The sequence below is a fragment of the Geotrypetes seraphini genome, chromosome 1 (assembly GCF_902459505.1).
Source record: "Geotrypetes seraphini chromosome 1, aGeoSer1.1, whole genome shotgun sequence".
Lineage (NCBI taxonomy): Eukaryota > Metazoa > Chordata > Amphibia > Gymnophiona > Dermophiidae > Geotrypetes > Geotrypetes seraphini.
Window position 1 is genome coordinate 276,701,276 of NC_047084.1, and position 20,510 is coordinate 276,721,785.

Below are 20,510 nucleotides of genomic sequence, written 5' to 3' on the forward strand. Positions count from 1 at the left end.
TTTCCTTTTCAAATTTATAATTCTAGCTATACAGGTAGCAACTGGTTTTCATGATGGATTATTTACTTTTGCCTATACAGTATTTAGAACTTTTCATGATTATTGTCCTGTAGGTAGATCATAGAAATTAACAAGTTAGCATTTCATGGATGGAAATAGTTGGCTTAATACTTTTTGTTACAAATCAAAATGAATATTCTGGAGCTCAAATAAAAATAATTTTCATTTTGCTCTGGTTGAAATCTAAAGAGGAAATTCTATAAACAACACCTTATCTTAGGCGCCTAAGTTAAGAGGCAAATGCCATTTCAAACGGTATGTAAATAAAAATTTGAAGTGCCTGCCGGTACCTACAAAAACAAATAGTGCCGGTAGGCGCCTCCGGAGATAGGATTCAAATCAAAAGTAGGTGACATAAATGTAGGCCTTGAAACCCCTGGCTACATTTGCGGCACCTACCTTTTACTGGAGGCGCGATTATCTAAATAGCACCATCATGTGATTGACAAAAGTGTCGCTGACAATGTCACCATTTAGAGAATCCAGGCATAAATGTGTACAACAAATTCTTTTTTTGAAGACCTCCACTTTAGAAGCTTTAGGTAGCCAAATCTGAGCTAAAGGTTACTTTACTAATGTGATCAACAAAATTCCATTTATAAGCAAACAGTGATCTTCAAGGAGGTACAAAAAATTGACATCGATGAGCAAAGTAATCCATAATCTCCACTTCATGCTTAGAATTTTTTGTCTAATTTGCTTGATAATGCAAAAATAAGCATATTTACTGTTAGTGTCTACATATACTTAGGGTTCCAGATAGTGTAGGAACAATAGCTCTCTGCTATTTCAGTTTGGGGGATCAGTATGGAATCTCTATGTGATCAGCACAAATGTAGGAGTTGCAATAAAATGTGTAACAGGAAGAAAAAAATACTAAATTTAAAGCACTTATAGAGGAGAGGCAGGAAGGAAATGCTGAGAGCTGCACAGAGATCAGAAAAAATAAGAGACAGTCTGAGGCAGGAAGCTTGGTAGAAACTGCACTTAATAGCAGATGTCAATAAGAGCCTCAGGACAGTTATTGTGATCTGGAGGAGAGCAGAGAGCTTAAGGCAGCACAAGGAGTTGGTGAGGAAATGGTGTGTGGCTGCTAAGTGAAAATCTATACGCCAACTCTGAAGTGTCTGTGTGTGTAAGGAGTGAATATTTTTGAAATATTTCCTGTAAAAATTTGATTTCATGAGAAATGCTGCAAATTAAACTTGCTTATGGGTTGTTGAGCTGAGGTATGTAATGAGAAGACTGTGAAGGAAGATACAGCTGAATTAGTGTGAGTTGTGGGTCAAGAATTTATCTGATACCTGCTGGTTCTCATAATTTATTGATTTCTAAATTACCCCCCCCCTTTTTTTTTTTTACAAAGGGGCTGTCATGTGGCAAAAGCCCCAAAGCTGTTTAAGTCTCTGGGCTTTGGGGCAGTTATTACAGCGGCAGCTGCTACCGCAGTTTTGGGAGGGTAGTTTGGAGTTATATTTCAAAGGAAAATTGATAAGAACTTTTAAAGTGTGTTCAGAATTGAAACTGCATTTTTGTGACTCCTGCTGCTAAAAAAGTAGTATTAAATATTGGGAACTAGAGAATTTAAATCCCTTCACTGTGTAAGACCACTGATTCAACTCAGATTGCCTATTATTATTAGTGTTTAAAGCAAATGTTTTGTATTTAATTTAGTATTCAGCCGTTTTTCTTGCAGTGCTGGAATGAACTTCTGCAGTCTTTTTTTAAATTATTAATCTGCTGAAACATTAATCAATATATACAGTCGTGTGAAGCTTGGAGAATTTGAAACTATTTTTTAAGCCAAAATGTTCTTTTGAGAAATGAGGTCTAAAGCCTTAAGAGTGATCTCTAGTCTTTGAATTCTAAGAAGTTCTGTGGTGCAGAGCTGTTTCCAGTCAGTATTCCTGATATACCAGCAGGCTCTGTGTGAGAAAGCTGTGAGACTATGAGGTAATTACTAAGGAGTTTCATTATTTCTGAATCAAAAATACTTAGATATACAGATAAAAATGTGGTGGCTCAGATATTGTGTGAATGTATATGTCAAAATTCTGTGAGCTGATTTCATATTAGAAACATTTTCTATTTTTGTTTTCCTGGAAGGATCAGCTTAGGGATAAAATAATGATCTGTTCTTTTGCACATTTAGTTAGAAATACATGTTGTGCTGACTATAGCTCGCTAAACAGCTACAGCTTTACTGTACAGTCTTTGTAGATTTCCTCACTTTGAAGTCTCTTCAGGCTTTGTACTGAAAGAAGGACTCCTCTCAGTTATATTGGCAATTATAAGAAGCTCCTAAGCAGTCTCCTGAATATAGGGCAACTTAACACCGAGGACCCAAGAGCGGTATCTTCTCTCGCTGCCACTTCCTCCTATAAAACTTTGTAAATGTATGGAGAGTGGACCATGTAGCTCCTCTACAAATCTCTTCAGGAGGAAATGTCTTTGTCTCCGCCCATGAAAACGCTACACTTTTAGTAGAGTGTGCTCTCAAAGCTATTGATGGCAGCTTTCCAAAACTGATGCATGCTAATGAGAGAGCCATCTGAATCCTTCTGAAGATGGTCACCTTAGATGCTGGCTTGCCTAGCCTAATAGCATTGGTTAAGACAAAAGGATGATCTGAAAGCTGGAACTTTGGTCACTTTTAGGAATGAAGAAGACGTTGCTGTACATCCAGCAGTTATATCCCAAACAGATGCCTTCTGCAAAGGCTCAAAGCCTTGCAGAGGCCTCTTAAGACAATGTTAAGGGTCCACGTGGGAAACGGTTGTTTTAATGGAGGTCTTAACCTGAGTGCACCCATCAAAAATCTGGCTATATCCAGACAAAAGCCAAGGAGCCCTTTTCCACTCAGGTTCTGAAACACATGAGACCCGCAACTTACACTTTAAGGGATTCTATCGTCAGCTTTTTTTTCATGCCTGCCTGCAGAAAAACCAATTGACAAAACCACCAATATCGGAGCTCTCCCAGGATCTCTTTGCTCTAAGGAGGATAGAAATAACCACATTTGAATAGCCCTTCCACCCTAGGGCTGCGTGCTCACAAGCCATACCGTAAGACCAAAGCGTTCCAGATTCTCTAGGGAACTGGACCCTGAAACACAAAAGCCGGATGCCCTAGAAGTCCAAGACATTTGTCCCTTTGCAGGTGCACCAAGTCCCCATACCATGGCCAATGCAGCCAACCCAAAACCACTAGGGATTACCCATTCATGATGGTTCGCTATTCAATGGATGACCTAGCCTATCATGGCCCATAGGGGAAACACGTACAGCAGACATTGTATCAGCCAAGGTTGGACCAGGGCATCTAAGCTGTCACTTCCTGGCTCAGCTCTTCTGATGAAAAATTGAGCCACCTTCTTGTTGTCTGCCAACACCATGAGGTCAATTATTGGATGCCACCAGCATCTCTATGCAGTTGAATGTCCTCTGGGATAGTGACCACTCCCTCGGGTGTAAGGTCTTCCTGCCAAGAAAGTTGGTTTGTACAATATCTATTCCTGCAACAGGTGCCCATGAAATCACTTGCAGATGCAGCTCTATCCAAATGAATGGCAGCTTGGCCTCCAAACTCAGTGGAGCACACCTGGTGACTTGCTGTCAATCAAAATAAGCCACAGCTGTGGTATTGTCTGAGAAAACCCTGATCACTTTGCCTACTAGGTTTCTCCAGAACTGCAAGGTGAGCCGAATGGCTTGTAGTTCCCAATGGTTTATGGATCACTTCCTCTGCGCGAGAGTTTATCGGCCTTGGACTGGATGCCTGAGACAGTGTTCTCCCCAGCCATAGATGTTAGCATTGGCCATCAAAATCACCTAATTGGGTATGCACAGTGGCACACTTCTTGCTAGGCAAAGCTGCCTCGGGGTCACTGCCTGGGAAACTTTCCAGCACCAAAAAGCCTCAAAATCAGATTTTAAAAAAACTGAAAATAATAAAAGATTGTCAGAGCAGATCAGAAACACACCTTCTCAACTCGCTTGCAGATTGAACAAAACTGAAGAGGGCGCTGCAGCACAGGGGATGGACATGGAGCTGCAGCTGTTAATTTCATCCTTCTGCAGTTCAACTCACAAGTATAGGACACGGTCCACAGGTCAAGGCTTCCAACTCACTTCTTGTGTTCTACACTTATATACAAACTGGACTGCCTATGCTGGTTTCCTAGATGTCCTAGTGAAATTACCACAGAGGTCCCTAAATTTTCAATTTTGATGTACCAAGATTTGTACATCAAACATGGCATTTGGAGCCTTTCAATGAAGACATCACCAAAGCAACCAAGGTTAAAAAACAAAACAAAACCCAAAACCAACTACCCCTTTGCAACCTTTGTACTCTCTGAGCAGGGAGGGGTAGTTGGGGGCAAGGGAAAGACTGTTGAGAGTACAGAATGGGAACAGAGCATGGGGTACTGAGATCTGGCTGGGAGAATACTATGGGGAGGGGGGGGGAGACCTCTTAGACCCCCCAGGCTCCTAATCTCCCTTTCCCAGTCATAACATTCAATATGGCCATTAGTTAAAAATGTTTGCCTTTCCCTGAGCTAATATGTGCAGGGATAGTACAGTGCTTCCTTTCAGAATTTGAGCACTGCACCTCAGTGCACAGCCCACCATTTATAAGAGACTTTATTCAGGCGCTATATAGGACAAGGCACCATAAAACAAGTTCATTCTAACTAGAACTAGACACACCAATACATAGGCAGAAATTCATGCATATTAACACTTCTTAATTCAAGGGCCACCAAAAACATGCAGTTAATTAAAATAGAAAAGCTTATGTTCAATAAAATCACATGACATGAAGCACAAAATCAAGTCAATTATGCTGCAACATAGGGAAGGGATAGGGTTACCATATTTTGCTGTGTAAAATCCCGGTGTCAGGTCAAAAGCGTGCCGGGACAAAGGCGCGCCCAGACAATTGAGCGCAGCGCGGAGGTGCGCGCCGCTCAAAATTACTGTTTTTAGGGCTCCGACGGGGGTGTGTGTGGGGGGACCCCCCACTTTACATAATAGACATTGCGCCGCGTTGTGGGGGTGTTGTGGGGGTTTGGGGGGTTGAAACCCCCCACATTTTACTGAAAACTTCACTTTTTCCCTGTTTTTAGGGAAAAAGTTAAGTTTACAGTAAAATGTGGAGCGTTACAACCCCCCAAACCCCCCATAACGCCGGCGCAATGTCTATTAAGTAACATGGGGGGGTTCCCCAACAAAAACCCCCGTCGGAGCCCCTAAAAACAGTAATTTTGAGCGGTGCGCGCCTCCACGCTGTGCTCAATTGTCTGGGCGCGCCTTTGTCTTTCGCGCCGTTGTCTATGAACCTAAAATCCCAGATGCATGGCCACGCACCATTCTGTCCCCAGTCTCACCTCATTCTGCCTCTAGCCCCCACCCCCAGAAAGCTAGTCTTTTCGTTTCTGACCTCTGGGCTGCGTCCGAGGATCTCTGAGCATGCACAGACATATGTGACATCATCCGCGCATGCTCGGATGCCTTCCAGATGCGGCCACAGTTTTCCAAAACCTGGACAAACTGCTGGGTTTTGGAAAGTCTGTCCAGGCACCTGGACAGTCCTCTAAAAAGAGGACATGTCCCAGTTTTCCCGGACGTCTGGTAACCCTAGAAAGGGACAGACATGAAACCTCTGCTTTTCCAGGCACTGCACTTCCATAAGGGTTGACAGCAAAGACCAAGTTACCTCTGGAACCTTCTGCACCTAGCAGCTGAAGAGAAATGCACTCCTGCACTGCAGCACCTAATGCTGGCATAAGCCTTCACTTTCTTCATCTCACACAAACCACTACAACTTTATCCATACAGATGTAAAAAAACAATGCAATATTCACACACCTTGCAATTTCTACAACATACTTTTCTGTTTATGCCTTATACACAGATATCTGAAGAACCATACTAGTTTTATTCCGTATTAGACTTAGTTACTGAAAACCACCACCACTCAAAAAAAAAAAAAATACCCAACACATTTACTGAAGCCTGAATGGGTTCACAGACCTAGAGACAAATGAACTGGGTGAAGAAGATCATGCACACTTACCATATGGGTACTGCAGAACAGAGAGAGCACCATTGCTATACTCCTCATGAGAAAACTTGTCATTGCTGAGGCACTTATCGAATTCATCAGATCCCACCAAAACAGGGGTCCTGGAAGGAGAATCTGGAAATGGGCGAGAAACACTAGGTCACAGCCTGCCACCATAATTTGCTTTTCGGGGTTGTTTTTCCACAGTTCCTAATTACTATTAAATCTGCTAAATCAACAACTTTTACAAAAGTGTCAACAGATTCCCAGGGATTAAGATCTTTACTTACGGATCAATGGTTTCCATTTGATTTTGGGCAATGAAATTATTGCATTTTCATTCCTTCTGGTATCTAAAGCTGTTGGCCCAACAGGAAATTTTTCTGAAAGCCTGACAGAGGACTGCAGGTATAGCTGGCCTTGATACATTCCTGTCCACAGAAAGGAAAAAGCTATTTTTCCAATGTTAAAAGCAAAATAACCACATCATTTATATACACTTTTCAGGGCAAGAGAGGCATAAGTAGAACATTTCCAGTTCAAGCAATTCAAACAAATGTGTATTGATCTACTAATTTTTGGTCTCAGGCAAAGCAAGGAGTTTATGTGCTCATGAAATTCAGTTGGCAGTTGGAGGTATATTCAGGGTGCATGGGTGTGCATTCAAAATGAAATAAACAATGTTCCATTTTGATTTTGGAAAAGATCCTACTTCAGCAGCTCTAGTCAAAGTACAAAATGGGAGAGGAAATGTCTCAGTAGCTAACCTGTATGGTGATTCTTTTGATCTTAACCTATAGACTGAACACAATTCCATGGGTATTTTTGTTCCAGGCCTGTACTGGCCCTGATCATTTGATTCACAACCGAAAAAAAGGAGCAGAGAAAATAATGCAGATACTGAGTAATGGGCCTCACAAACCCTGGTAGCAACCTCTTCATGGAAGAACTTGGCAGAAACACCTGACTTCCAGGCTTTGTCTAGCTAGAGCAAATATAATGTAAATGCTTTAAGGGTTTTGCAGTTAAGTCCTGCAGATGGCACATCAATGTCTAGTTTGGAGAAAAATATAAAACAAAGGTAATGAATGTCCCACCTAAATAGAAGCTGGACTCTGTAGCTCCCCTGGCAGCTTCCACAATATCTTCATCTTCTTCCAAGATTTCATCATGTGAGGTATAGCTGGTGTCATCAAACAGACTAATAGGAATGATTTTGCCATCTTTAACCAGCCAGGCAGAGGCAATTGGAGTGAAAAACTAAGACAGATAACATTTAGTTAAATTTGTATCATTTTAGAGATCAATAAATCAAAGCTGAGGACTTCAAATATATTTTTAATTGATGAGATGTGTTTATGCAAAGTTTAGGCTACTCCAACACTTGTAGAAACTGCAATTCTATTGAATAATCTGGATATCTAGTCTTACTTCCAAACATGTAAATTTCAAGAGATGGAAATCGTACCTCTGGGACTACATGCAATGCAAATTCAACCTGTCCATCAAATGAATCAACAAGGGGGCATGGCTGATCCTGCCACTAGGTGGTCTAGATTTCTGCCTAGAGTGCCAGAATTGGGGGGGGGAGGGGGGGGAGCAGCTGCACAGTTCCAGTGTGCAAGAAAGCCTTCCTTCCTTTCTGTCCCCCTGCCATACACATCACCACCACCTCTCTAACTGCTTCCAGGCCAGATGGAAATTTAAACCAAACTTAGTGGTCCTTTTACTAATGATTTTAGCACAGCTAATCATTAACATGCCTTAGTAAAAGGACCCCTTAGTGCTGCAAAGGTCCTGTAAATGCAGGTCTGAGCTGAAGTGTTGCTTTGTCCCACCCCCTTCAACATTCAAAGCCAACAGGACACCTGGCTTTTTTCTCCCGCAGACAGATATATCCTCATCAAGTCTTGAATAAGTGACCACAAAGGACAAATAGAAATATGCAGACCTCCCCCACAAAAAAAAATCTCCCATAAAAAAACAAGAAGCCAGAGACTGCATATTGTGCAACAACATAAAAATAGAACACACAGTGATGAATATTCCCCTGCACTATGCAAAATAAAGAGAGCAGGTGTAAATAAAAAACAAACAAACCTGAAATATTCAATTAGATTAAACATTAATAAAAAGAAAACAAAAAAGGAAAATATGAGTCTTCTACAGGACTAACTTAATATATTTTTTGACTAGCTTTTGGAGGCCAAAACCTCCTTCCTCAGGTCAGCAAAGTTTACTATTTCTGTTTTTATTTGCTATCTTTTCAAGTGGAACAACACAGGTACAACACTATTTCACCCTAAATTAGAAATGAAATTCATTTTTCCGAGTTTGTTGTCTGGCCATTTATTGGTCAATATTCAGCCAGCAGCAGTCAGCAGTTTTTTTTAAATGCTGACCATCAGAGGCAACTTTAGGCTCCAATATTCAATGCTGGACTGTGCCTGGGCATTGGCACTGAATACCTGTATCACACCAGACTGTCATGCCATTAGCTCTTATGCAGGTCCCAATCGATATTCAGACAGAACTCACACAGTACGCCTCCTATCCTAGGCCTACCTTTCTGATCTCTGGTGGTCTAGTGAACATACGAACATAAGAACATAAGAATTGCCGCTGCTGGGTCAAACCAGTGGTCCATCACGCCCAACGGTCCGCTCACAAAGACATGAGTGAAGCCCACTTACTCCTGCCCACCATAGTTTCCACTTCTTCCTTCCCACCACCATCAAACATCACCCATCACTTTCTCTCCTTCCCTGGCCTCCCGCTTTGCTTGCTCACTCACCAGGCTCAAAGTTTTCTCAGGCCTGCACTGCAGGAATGGTAACAACAACAAATAGAAAGCAAGCCCAGGGCCATTGCCCTGAGCTTGCCACCCCTGCCAAACCCACCCCTCAGATGTAACTTCTTATTTCAAAGAAGTGGGCCCAGCAGAGCCAGGAGTGGCATGTACAGGGCAATGGCCCCACATCTGATTTCTATTTATTACCGCCGCTGCCACAACAGACCTGGGGAGGCAGCAAACCTGGATGGTAAGCAAGCAGGGAGGGGAAGTTTGCATTTGGGGCTGAGGAGGCTTAGACTCCCAAGGGGCTCATTTTCAAAGCACTCAAACTTACAACATTCCATAGGTTACATTAAATGCAATGCATTTAATGCTGGGTAATATTTCAATGAGAAACTGCTAAAAATGCCCCCAAACAGTTAATATAGACATTGGCAACCGGAATGGAGGCTGCCGACTTCTTCCTTGCAGAGACAGTTCTGCAGCAGTTCTGGCTGTGGATGTCATTGTTTGGCAGGGATTGGAAGGGATAGGGCATTCTGGACAGCAAAGGTAAACATGTGGTGGCAGCAATGGCCAAGGAAGAGGAATGTGTTGCCTCCCAGTCTATCCTTGGGTCCCCTTCCCAGAAATCCAATGCTGGCAACGCCCCTACATTTAACTATTTTTGACAAACTGGCCTCCGATACTTGTAGTGACATCCCTAATTTAACTTTGTAGAAATATGGAAAATAATTATCCCTCACCTTTTACCACTTCTCCCAGACATTCCCCCCAAATCAATCACATATAAAACATTAAAACCAATCCAAGGTACGTAATTACATATTAAACATGATTGAGGGGGAGGGGGGGTCAAGAGCAGCCAATATCAACCGTCCAGATAACTAAAAGGATCGATGGATGAGAAACATTACTGAACTCCCCGTTAGAAGAATTTAAACAACAAAAGGGACAGGGCGGAGGGTCTGGTTGTGGGTTTAGGGCACATTTTTAAGGGCTCCTTTTACTAAGCTGCGTTAGCGTTTTTAGCGCACGCAGCATTTTAGCGCATGCTAAACCTGCGCTGTGCGGCTAGAACTAATGCCAGCTCAATGCTATTCTGCGCATTAATGCCCTAACGCGGCTTAGTAAAAGGAGCCCAAAGTGTCAGGGTGGGAAAGGGAGGGTTCAAGTTTCAAGTTTATTCATATCTTGATATACCACTTATCGAATGTCTAAGTGGTTTACAATAAAAATAAAATAGAGAATAGTTAAAATACAATTACAGGGAATGCAAAAGACAATTGACTTGATACATAAGGAAAGAGGAGGAGAAATACAATGTTTAAAATTTTAAAAAAATACAAAGGTATAACATAAAAAGGGAGGGGGATGTTTAAAATTGTCCAGACTTGTCTAAGTTTGGATTATAAAAGTCTCATTCTTATTAAAATAAATGTAGCGTGATAAGAGACATCTCTTATTATCATGTGCTGTATAAGATCATGAGGGGCATAGAGAGAGTAGAGAGGGACAGATTCTTCAAACTTTCAAAAAAATAAAAGAACAAGAGGGCATTCGGAAAAGTTGAAAGGGGACAGATTCAAAACGAATGCTAGGAAGTTCTTTACCCAGCGTGTGGTGGACACCTGGAATGCGCTTCCAGAGGACGTAATAGGGCAGAGTACGGTATTGGGGTTTAAGAAAGGACTGGACAATTTCCTGCTGGAAAGGGGGATAGAAGGGTATAAATAGAGGATCACTGCACAGGTCCTGGACCTGTTGGGCCGCCGCGTGAGCGGGCTGCTGGGCACGATGGACCTCAGGTCTGACCCAGCAGAGGCATTGCTTATGTTCTTATGAATCCTAAATAGGATAAATAGGAAAGTTTTAAGATTAGCTTTAAATCTGTCTATGGAAGATTCTTAACGAAGATAGAGCGGCATAGCACTCCTTAATGTAGGAGCTGTTACTGAGAAATTAGATTTACGAATTGTATTGTAAACAATATGACGTAATGAAGGGACAATAAGAAGATTTTGATGACTGGAGCGTAATATTGTTGAAAGATTATAGGGAAGAAGTAATCTGTCTATAAAAGCTGGAGAATGATATTGTCTACATTTAAATGTAAGAAACAAAACTTTGAATGGGTGGGGAGATTGGATAGGTAGTGAGGAAGTAAAGTGAAGGGGGTATATATTAAGATTTATAGAGTAAATGGTATTTAGTACAAAAAAATTTGCAAATGTTCATTGGAAACTCTAATGTTTGACAATGTTAAAATATTTGTAGATTGGCTTGATTTGGCAGGCTAATAAAAAGATTTAAGTTAAAAATAAAACAAAATTAAAAAAAAACATACAACCAGTTATTCAATAGAAATCAACTGTGATGTAGACCATGCAAATCTTGAACTAATGGCGTTCTCTTCCATACCTGGTGTTCCCACTCCAGATGGCCTCCTTGCTTGCTGAAGGCCATGACTTTCCAGTCTGTCACTGAGACCTTGATCACAGAATCTTTTGTCATTGCTTCCTGCTCATCCATCTCGGAAATTATTTTGGATTCATCTGTGCTGATGCTCGATTCAAAGTTGCCTTCAATAAATCCAACTCTAGGTTCAATATTCGGAATATATCGTAGCTCAAAATGTCCAACACTAAAATTCCACCTGAATATAGACATGCAAAAAATTGATGAAAAAAAGCTGTAATTTAAAACACTAACAAAGTTTAACAAGCAGCTGCCATTTAGCTTCTGGATATCGCCAGGAGCTTGCCATCATGAAAGATACTAAAACTAACCTACACTTTGCATAATATGCAGTATTTTTAAGTACAAGGAGTAATTATGTACTACAATTTAAAAATAGGTCTGTTGCGATTACTGGTGTTGTTTGCTCCTTCATAATTCTCAGAATTTTCCAAATTAAAAAAAGAAACACATTACTTGCATTAACTAAGTCTAATTGGACATTTTTCCTATCATGTCCCAAATGACATGACTCACAATATGTGAATCAAATTCTCTTCCAGCTGAGGAACTTTCTGGTAGTATCACATTTCCAGAATGATAGAGAAAATTGAAGCCTCCCATAATATCAACATCTGCAACATTTATTTATTTAATTCATTTTCTATCCTGTTCTCCTCAACGAGCTCAGAATGAGTAACAGGTTAACATACATAATATACAGTTAACTGGTTACAATTCGCCATAGCTACAGTACAAGTTTTTACAATACAAGTTTTTATTTAACTCGACACATACTAGGAATCTAATACCAATATGTATAACATACAGGTTATAATTTGCCAGAGTTACAGTATAAGATTTTTAATACAAGTTTTTATCCTAACGTGACACATACCGAAGATCTAGTACCAATACATATTTCTTTGTAATTCATCGGATGTAGGCAGGGGAGTTAGAAGAGGTATGCTTTTATTGCTTTCCTAAAGTGTCCTTCAAGGAATCTGATCTATGGGGGAAGTTGATTCCAGTGGCTCGGTATGAAGTGGGAGTAGGAAAGTCGTTTGGCAGTCTGCATTTGAAGGGCACGATCAGGGAGTGTTTTAAGGCATATTTCATCCTGGGAGCAGAAGGACTGGTTTGGCATGTATGGAGGAAGCTTGGCTGTCATGTAGAATGGCGCCATGTCGTGCAAGGATTTTAAACACTAGTATCAGGCCCTTGAAGGCACAATGTTTGACTACAGGTAGCCAGTGAGCTGATGATAAAGTCTGGGAGACAGGGACACAGGCATTCAGGTTTTTTAGAAATCTGATTACTGCATTTTGTAGATGCTGGAGACGTCATATGCTCTTCATTGTGAGTCTGATGAATAGCGCATTGCAGTAGTCTATATGTGAGCGGACAAGGGCATAGAGTAGTTGGATGAAGTAAGACTCAGAGTAGTTCCTTATTTTTCAAAGTTGTCGCAGGTAGTAGAATGAGGAAGATACCACCTGTGAGATATGGTTGGAAAGTGATAATTTGGAGTCAATGAGTATTCCTAGGTTATGTGCTTGGTCTTTTGTAGTTATGGTAGTTGAGTCCCAGTGCAGGGAGGGATGGGTTTGGCTGCAATGCTCTTTCTGGATTCAAAGGAGGTATTTTTTGGAGGCATTTAGTTATAATTTGTTGAGGGACATCCAGTTTTTGAATTCTGAGAGGAAGTTTAAGAGTTTCATGATCTGGGAGTCGCAAATTTTTCCTAGCAGTAGATATAGTGGATGTCATACACAAAGGAGTGAATCTGTATTTGGTATTTGTGGGCTATATCTAGGACAGGTCTAATGTAGAGACTGAATAATAAGGTGGATAGTAGAGCTCCCTGTGGAACACTGTATTTCATCGATTTTGGTGTCGAAAATGCATCATTGAGCAGTATGCTTTGGGATCTATTATTCAGGAAGGAGGTGAACTACTGTAACGCAGTGTCTCAGATTTCAATTTCAGAAAGCTGTGCAATGAGGAAAGGATGGTCAATAGTGACAAACGCCATTCTGAGATCTAGTAACAAAAGAAGGATATCATTAAAGTTATTCATGAGTTTCCAGCAGTCGTCAATGATGTCGAGAAGGACATAAAAATAGCCCTACTGGGTCAAATCAAATGGTCCAAATAGCCCAGTATCCCATCTTCTCAGAGGCCAATTCAAGTCACAAGTAACTGACAAAAACCCAAATAGTAGCAGCATTCCATGCCACCGATTGAGGGCAAGCAGTGGCTTCTCCCATTTCTGTCTCAATGGCAGACTATAGACTTTTCCTTCAGGAACTTGGCCAAACCTTTTTTAAAACCAGCTACATTAACCGCTCTCACCACATCATCTGGCAATGCATTCCAGAGCTTAAGTATTCTCCAAGTAAAAAATATTTCCTCCTATTGATTTTAAAAATATTATTCCGTAACTTCATCGAGTGTTCCCTAGTGTTTGTAAACATTGATGCAGTAAAAACGATTGATACACTTGTACCCCTTTTACACCACTCAGGATTTTGTAGACTTCAATCATATCTCCCCTCAGCCGTCTCTTTTCCAAGCTGTAGAGCCCTAACCTCTTTAGTCTTTCCTCATATGAGAGGAGTTCCATCCCCTTTATTATCTTGGTCACTCTTCTTTGAACCTTTTCTAGTGCCGCTATATCTTTTTTTGAGATAAGGAGACCAGAACTGAACAGAATACTCAAAGTGAGGTTGCATCATTGAGCAATACAAAAGCATTATAACATTCTTAGTCTTGTTTACCATCCCTTTTCTAATAATTCCTAGCATCTTGTTTGCTTTCTTGGCCACCACCACACATTGGGCGGAAGGTTTCAGTGCATTGTCCACGATGACACCCACATCTTTTTCTTGAGCACTGACCCCAAGGTGGACCTTAGCATCTGATAACTATGATTTGTATTAGTCTTCCCAATGTGCATCATTTTGCATTTGTCCACATTAAATTTCATCTGCCATTTGGATGCCCAGTTTTCCAATTTCTTAAGGTCTTCCTATAGTACTGTGCAATTTCCTGAAATCCGAATGGAAGGTGGATAGGGCTCCTTGTTTGTCAATGAAGGAGTTTAATTGGTTCAGTACTGTTTTTTCCAGGATCTTGGAGACGAAGGGTAGGTTAGATTCAGGTCTAAAGTTGCTGGACATGTTAGAATGGGTTTTTTCAAGATTGATCTGAAGACTGATGTCTTCTAGTTTGTGGGCACTAAGGGGCAGATTCTGTATAGGACACCGGTCTCAGCTGCTGCCTAAGCAGCGGCTGAGAATCGCACACCGGCATCATATACAGAATTGTGTCTGCCCTAACAGACACCTAACCCCGCCTAAACCACCACCCCTGATTCTTTAACTGGGGCATATGTCACAGGCACCAGTTAGAGAACTGCGCCTGCCTGATCATGGGATCACTTGCCATCAGTTGATCGTGGCAAGGCAATCCCCCTGCCGCGATCAGCAGAGCGGCTGCAGCAGGGACCCCCCCCCAAAGTCCTGCCAAAATCAGCAGGAAGGATGCCAAAATGAGATCTTTTAAGTCTGTCCACAAGACTTTAATGTATTGCTCACGATGACCTCTAAATCCTTTTCCTCTTTGGTGACTCCTAAAGTGGAACCTTGCATCATGTACGTTTTCCCCAATAATCATCACTTTGCACTGTCCATATTAAACTTCATCTGCCATTTGAATGCCCAGAAGACAGAACAATCTTTAGAATTTACAGCTAGGAAATACAATATTTTTCTAAGTTAATAAAAATATAAAACTTTAATTATCAATGTTGTTCATTATTCAAAACAAATCTTCAAAAGAAAATAGTTTTAAATTATTTTCCTGAATTATATATAATTATATATTTCCCCATTCTAGCAGCCTGAAGAGCTAATAAAATTTCAGAAATTTTCATTCATTTTTTACTTTTCAGAAAGGAAAACTAAATGGATTGCACATACTTTTTCTACGAGATCTAGTAGGGATAGTGAATTTAAATTGATCATACATACAAGATGGAACTAAACCAAACTGTACAGTTACTAGATTGACTCCATCCTGTTCATATCTTTTTGAAGGTGTAGTCTCCAGAAATGTACAGAATATTACTGCATCTGGATAGCCTTTCATCTGCAATTTCAACCTCTCAAAAGTCAGCCACTCCCTATACTTTTGCTTCATCAACTACTGCAAAGCGTTTGACTGTGTGGATCACAATAAACTATGGAAAAATCTAGCACAAATGGGAATACCCAAACACATAACTCAACTAATAAAGAGCCTCTACAAAAATCAAGAAGCTGCAGTCAGAACAGAAAATGGCAACACTGTAGGTTTCCAATAAAACATGGCAACAGGCAAGGATGCATCTTGTCACCATACATGTTCAAACTTAATGGTGAAGCCATCTTCAGAAAAGCAAATTTGGAAGAAGAGAGCATAGGTTTCAAAGCCAGCTGCTGAAATACATGTATAATTAACCTATGCTATGCAGATGATACAACGCTCATCTCCAGCAGCAAAGAAGAGATGCTGTATCTACTGAGAAAAGTCAAAGCCAGAAGTCATAACATGGGATTAGAGCTGAACATAAACAAGAACAAGATCATGAACATATAAAATGATGAAGATTTTGAGCCTGAAGGCAACAGAATAGAAGTTGTGAAGGATTTCAGATCGCCTGGGCACTTTTGTAAAACAAAGAAGCAACTAGAAGGGAAAAATAGCAGAATAGCACTTGGTTGCTCTTCAATGAAGGCTCTAGTCTAGACAAAGTATTCAAAGGCAAGGAAATAGAGTCCAAAGATCAGACTTGTCCATGCACTCATTTTCTCAGGGGTCAATTACAGATGTGAAAGCTGGACACTACAGAAACATGACAGAAAGAAGATTAACTCATTTGAGCTGGAGAAGGATTTTATGCATGCCACGGGCCACCAAAAGAGTTGGCAAGTCAATTCTGGAAGAGATCAAACCGGCTATGTCACTTGAAGTCCAAATGATGAAATTACAACTGTCTTATTTTGGTCACACTGTCAGAAGCAAAAGATTATTAGCGAAGGACATCATGTTTTAGGAATATCGAAGGAACCAGGCAATGAGAGCGATCTGCAATCAGATGGCTGGACACATTGAAAACAACCATTGGGATGATACTGGAGGACCCCACTGGACTAGCACAAAACTGATTTCTTTTAGATCTGTAATTTATCAAGTTGATAGGACTCAAATACAAATTGAAGGCACCTAACTAGCATTGTCCTTTATCACCATGAGATCCATCTTCAGCACTCAAAAAGATTTTCCCCTCAAAAGCTCTCAAAAAGCCAACAAGGCCTTCCATACCACCCTGAATTTGAAGCGATAGGCCACAATGCTTACGCTCATGACCAAAGGCTCTGTGCTGTACTGCACAGAAGATGGGCTCCCCAGATCGAGAGGCAGGCATCCATGGTCACTACTACCCAGTCAAATGCCAGGGAAGACCCTAGGTTGGAATAAGAGGCTGCTGAGTGTCTGTCTGCATAAAGGGCTGTTGCTTCTGCTAAAAGCGCAGCTGCTGATAGGAACCAGATTTCCCCAGTCTATAGCGCCTCACTTCGCTAAACCAGGAATAGGACTGAGATTTTTTTTTTTTTAACACACTGCTTTTATTGGTAACCATTTCCTTGGCTGGAAGGCCTTCTATGTGCTTGCAAAATAGAAAAAAAATTATGTCATGTATGGTAATTAACATTGCTATTGTAAAGTTATAATAGAGGAATAGAGGAGATGTATCTATCTGCATGTACCATTCCATCTTTGGGCACGTTCCTCTTGTCTATTTAAGCTGACTTGGCCATTTAGAGGTCGGCAGTTGGAAGGACTGGAACAGGGAGCAGGAGGGAGAGGAAAAGAGGAAGATACAGCTCAAGGGAGACAGCGGGAAATTGAGGGGTTGAAAATAGGGTCCTGGAATGTAAATGGGTTAAATGGTCTATGCCTAAGATTAATGACATGAATTTGATACTGGTAGAAAAAATTAAGACCTTGGGGATTCATTGTGATAGGTATGGTGATCAATGGTTGCTTTTATCATTTGCGGTTTATTAAACAACTAAGACCATTTTTAGATGAATCTAATTTGGTAAAGATTGTTTAGCAAGATTGCAACTAGTGCAAAATACTGCTGCTAAATTGATAACTGAAAAAAAGAAATCAGATCTTGTTACACCTATATTAGTTAATTAGTTAACAGTGGACTAGAGCTACATTACCAAAAACATACACCAGCAAAAGAACTGAGAGTTGAATACTTAAGTATGTGAATAAAATAAAGAGTGAAACCACCTTCCATAATCTTTCCAGACTGTATGCAATGTTTTCAACTTAAAAGTAATATTCCACACATGTGTCATATGTATGAAGACCACACAGGTTAAATTGAGGGGCATTTTTTATAGGACTTTTAAATCCAACTTTGCAAAATGTCCAAAATTGGATTTCCGAAAGGGTCCATTTTTGAAAATGCTTGATGTCCAATTTTATTTTTTTATTTTTTTTTTAATCGTCTAGTTGGACGTCCTGGCCATCAGGATGTCCAACTTCAGGACGTCTAACTTTATTCCTCATTTTCAACAAAAATACCATCCAAGTTGAAAACATGCAAATGAAGTCCATTTGGACATGGGAGGGGCCAGCTTTCTAATGGACTGGTCACAAAGACATGCCAACAGAACATTGGGGCACGTTAGAAGGCACTGCTGTGAACGTCACATAAACAGTGCCAGAAGTCCATCTCACCTTAACCCTCTTATTATGTATGGCGAGCCCTCCAAAACTCCCCCAAAACCTACTATACCTACTTGTCCACCACCCTAATAGCCCTTATGGCTGCAGGTGGCACCAATATGGCAGTATACGAGGGTTTTGGTGGGCTCACACTTTCCACCATAAATGTTAGAGTGGCTTATGGGCCTGGCTCCTCCTCTCTATGTTCACCCCACCTGACAACTTAAGGCACTTATGTGATGCTCTACTGGGCTTTTCCATACCAAGTGCTGCTGTTCTACAGGCAATTATGTACTGCTTAATTCAAATTTTTTAGGGGGTGAGAGGGGGTCAGTGGCCACTGGGATAGTATGTGGGACTCATTATCTATTCCCACTAGTGGTCATCTGATCAGTTTGGATACCCTTTAGGCACTTGGACGCTTCTCAAACATGTCTAGTGGAAAATGTCTTAAGTTCTGTCTAGGACATCCTGAGAAAGGTTCAATTACAGCTGCAGGATGTGCACATCTAAGCCACCCACTCTCTGCCCATGGCATGCCCATCAGCATGCCCATTTCTGCTCTGGATGCACAGCGGGTAAGAAATCCTGCTAGACGTCCCAAAAGTTAGTTTTGAAAATGCCCACTTGGACGTTTTGACTAGTAAGACGTCCAAGTGCCAGTTTATGCCGTCTTTTGGACGTCTATCTTTTTTTGAAAATAAGCCCCTATGGGTCTTTATAAAATACTAGGGATAACACAGAAGAAATTGTGCCTAGATTGAGGATGCTGGCGTTTACACCTGCTCAGGTGTAGGCATGAATGTTGGCACGCAAGGCAAGCTCCATCTATGCTCTGCCCAAACTTTGCCCAGAACACACCTACATAAAAGTGCACACCTTCTTGCACATAATCTTTAGGATAATTTTACAAAAGACCTCATGAGACAATTCCATATCATGGCTCTACCACTAAGCATAAAGGTCTAGCCTATGGTAATACTTACTTTTCATTGCCACTGCGAGGTCCCACTGCACGTACTGTCTTTTGTGTCCGATGCAGCAGTAGAACGTCTTCTTTTTCAGTATCCTCCTCATTCCAGCGGCGACAACCCATGGATGAACAAATGTATTTCACCTGTGGAGCAGCAATAAATGTTTGATCTACTTTTCACAGTACAACTAGCTTAATACTTTTACCAAATAAATAGTATCTAACACACATCTGAAACATCCAGGCATCTGTCTCAGGAGTAAGGGCCCTTGCTGGGCTGCAGAGGGGGGAAGGGAAAAAAGCAAAAGTGGCAACACGAGAGAGAGAGAGAGAGAGAGCTCCAAGGGATTGAGTTAAATCTAGAGAAAGGCAACTAAAATGGTTGATGGTCTATGTCATAAGGTGTATGGGGACAGAATTAAAGATCTCAATATGAATACTCTGGAGGACAGGTGGGAGAGGGGAGATATGATAGAGACATTTAAATACCTATGTGGCACAAATACAAATGAGGCAAGTTTCTTTAATTGAAAGGAGACTCCAGAGTGAGAGGGCAAAGAATGAGGTTAAGAGGTGATAGGCTCAGGAGTAATCTAAGGAAATACTTTTTTTTACAGAAAGGGTGGTAGATGCATGGAATAGTCACCCATTAGAGGTGGTGAAGACAAAAACTGTATCAGAATTCAAGAAAGAGTGGGACAGGCACATGGGACAGGCATTATTGAGAAGGTATGGTGAAATCCACTGTTTATTCCTAGGATAAGGAGCATAACTCTGTTTTACTACTTGGGAATCAGGGTTGGCCACTGTTGGAAACAGGATGCCGGACATGATGGACCTTCTTATGTTCTTAATGAGAAGAGAAAACAGATGCCAAGGATGGGCAGACTGGATGGTCCATTTAGGTTTTATCTGCCATCATGTTTCTATGTTTAGATATTTTTGCCCCGACTCCTAAGAACTTTTGTGGGAGCAAAATTTTCTAAAACCGTTTTCAACCCTGATCCTGTATTTTCCCAGGTGACACAGCAGGAACACTGAAATGTTAATACAGCTTTTAATTCTGTGCTTCTGAGGAAAGAAATTGATACAGTATATAATGCAGAATGTGGAGTACTAAGCAGAGCAGAGAATCAGATATGCCAGAGCAGAGAATCAGATATGCTAAATGCCAATACAGAGCACATTTTCTGTTACTTTCTTACAGCAACACCTCCCTTTTAATCAACTCCATTTTACACATGCTTACATTATGCTCTATAAAATGTCAATCTGCTCCTGGATATAGAGGCAAATGGATGGATTATATGATTTTTTTTTCAAAATTTTTGGGGCACATAATGAAGTATTCTGCATTCCACAGGG

General features: G+C 40.9%; 1 protein-coding gene across 3 annotated transcripts in view; it reads right to left on the reverse strand.

Moving 5' to 3' along the window:
• Positions 1-20,510, reverse strand: part of EIF2AK3 (eukaryotic translation initiation factor 2 alpha kinase 3) — a 115,493-nt gene that overhangs the window by 45,552 nt on the left and 49,431 nt on the right. For all 3 annotated transcript variants that reach the window (XM_033952325.1, XM_033952315.1, XM_033952305.1), the window contains 5 exons: positions 19,159-19,289; positions 11,345-11,579; positions 7,227-7,389; positions 6,420-6,560; positions 6,142-6,264 (listed from right to left, as the gene is read on the reverse strand). In XM_033952325.1, the coding sequence (XP_033808216.1) occupies positions 6,142-6,264; positions 6,420-6,560; positions 7,227-7,389; positions 11,345-11,579; positions 19,159-19,289 (793 nt within the window). The remainder of the gene's footprint in view (positions 1-6,141; positions 6,265-6,419; positions 6,561-7,226; positions 7,390-11,344; positions 11,580-19,158; positions 19,290-20,510) is intronic.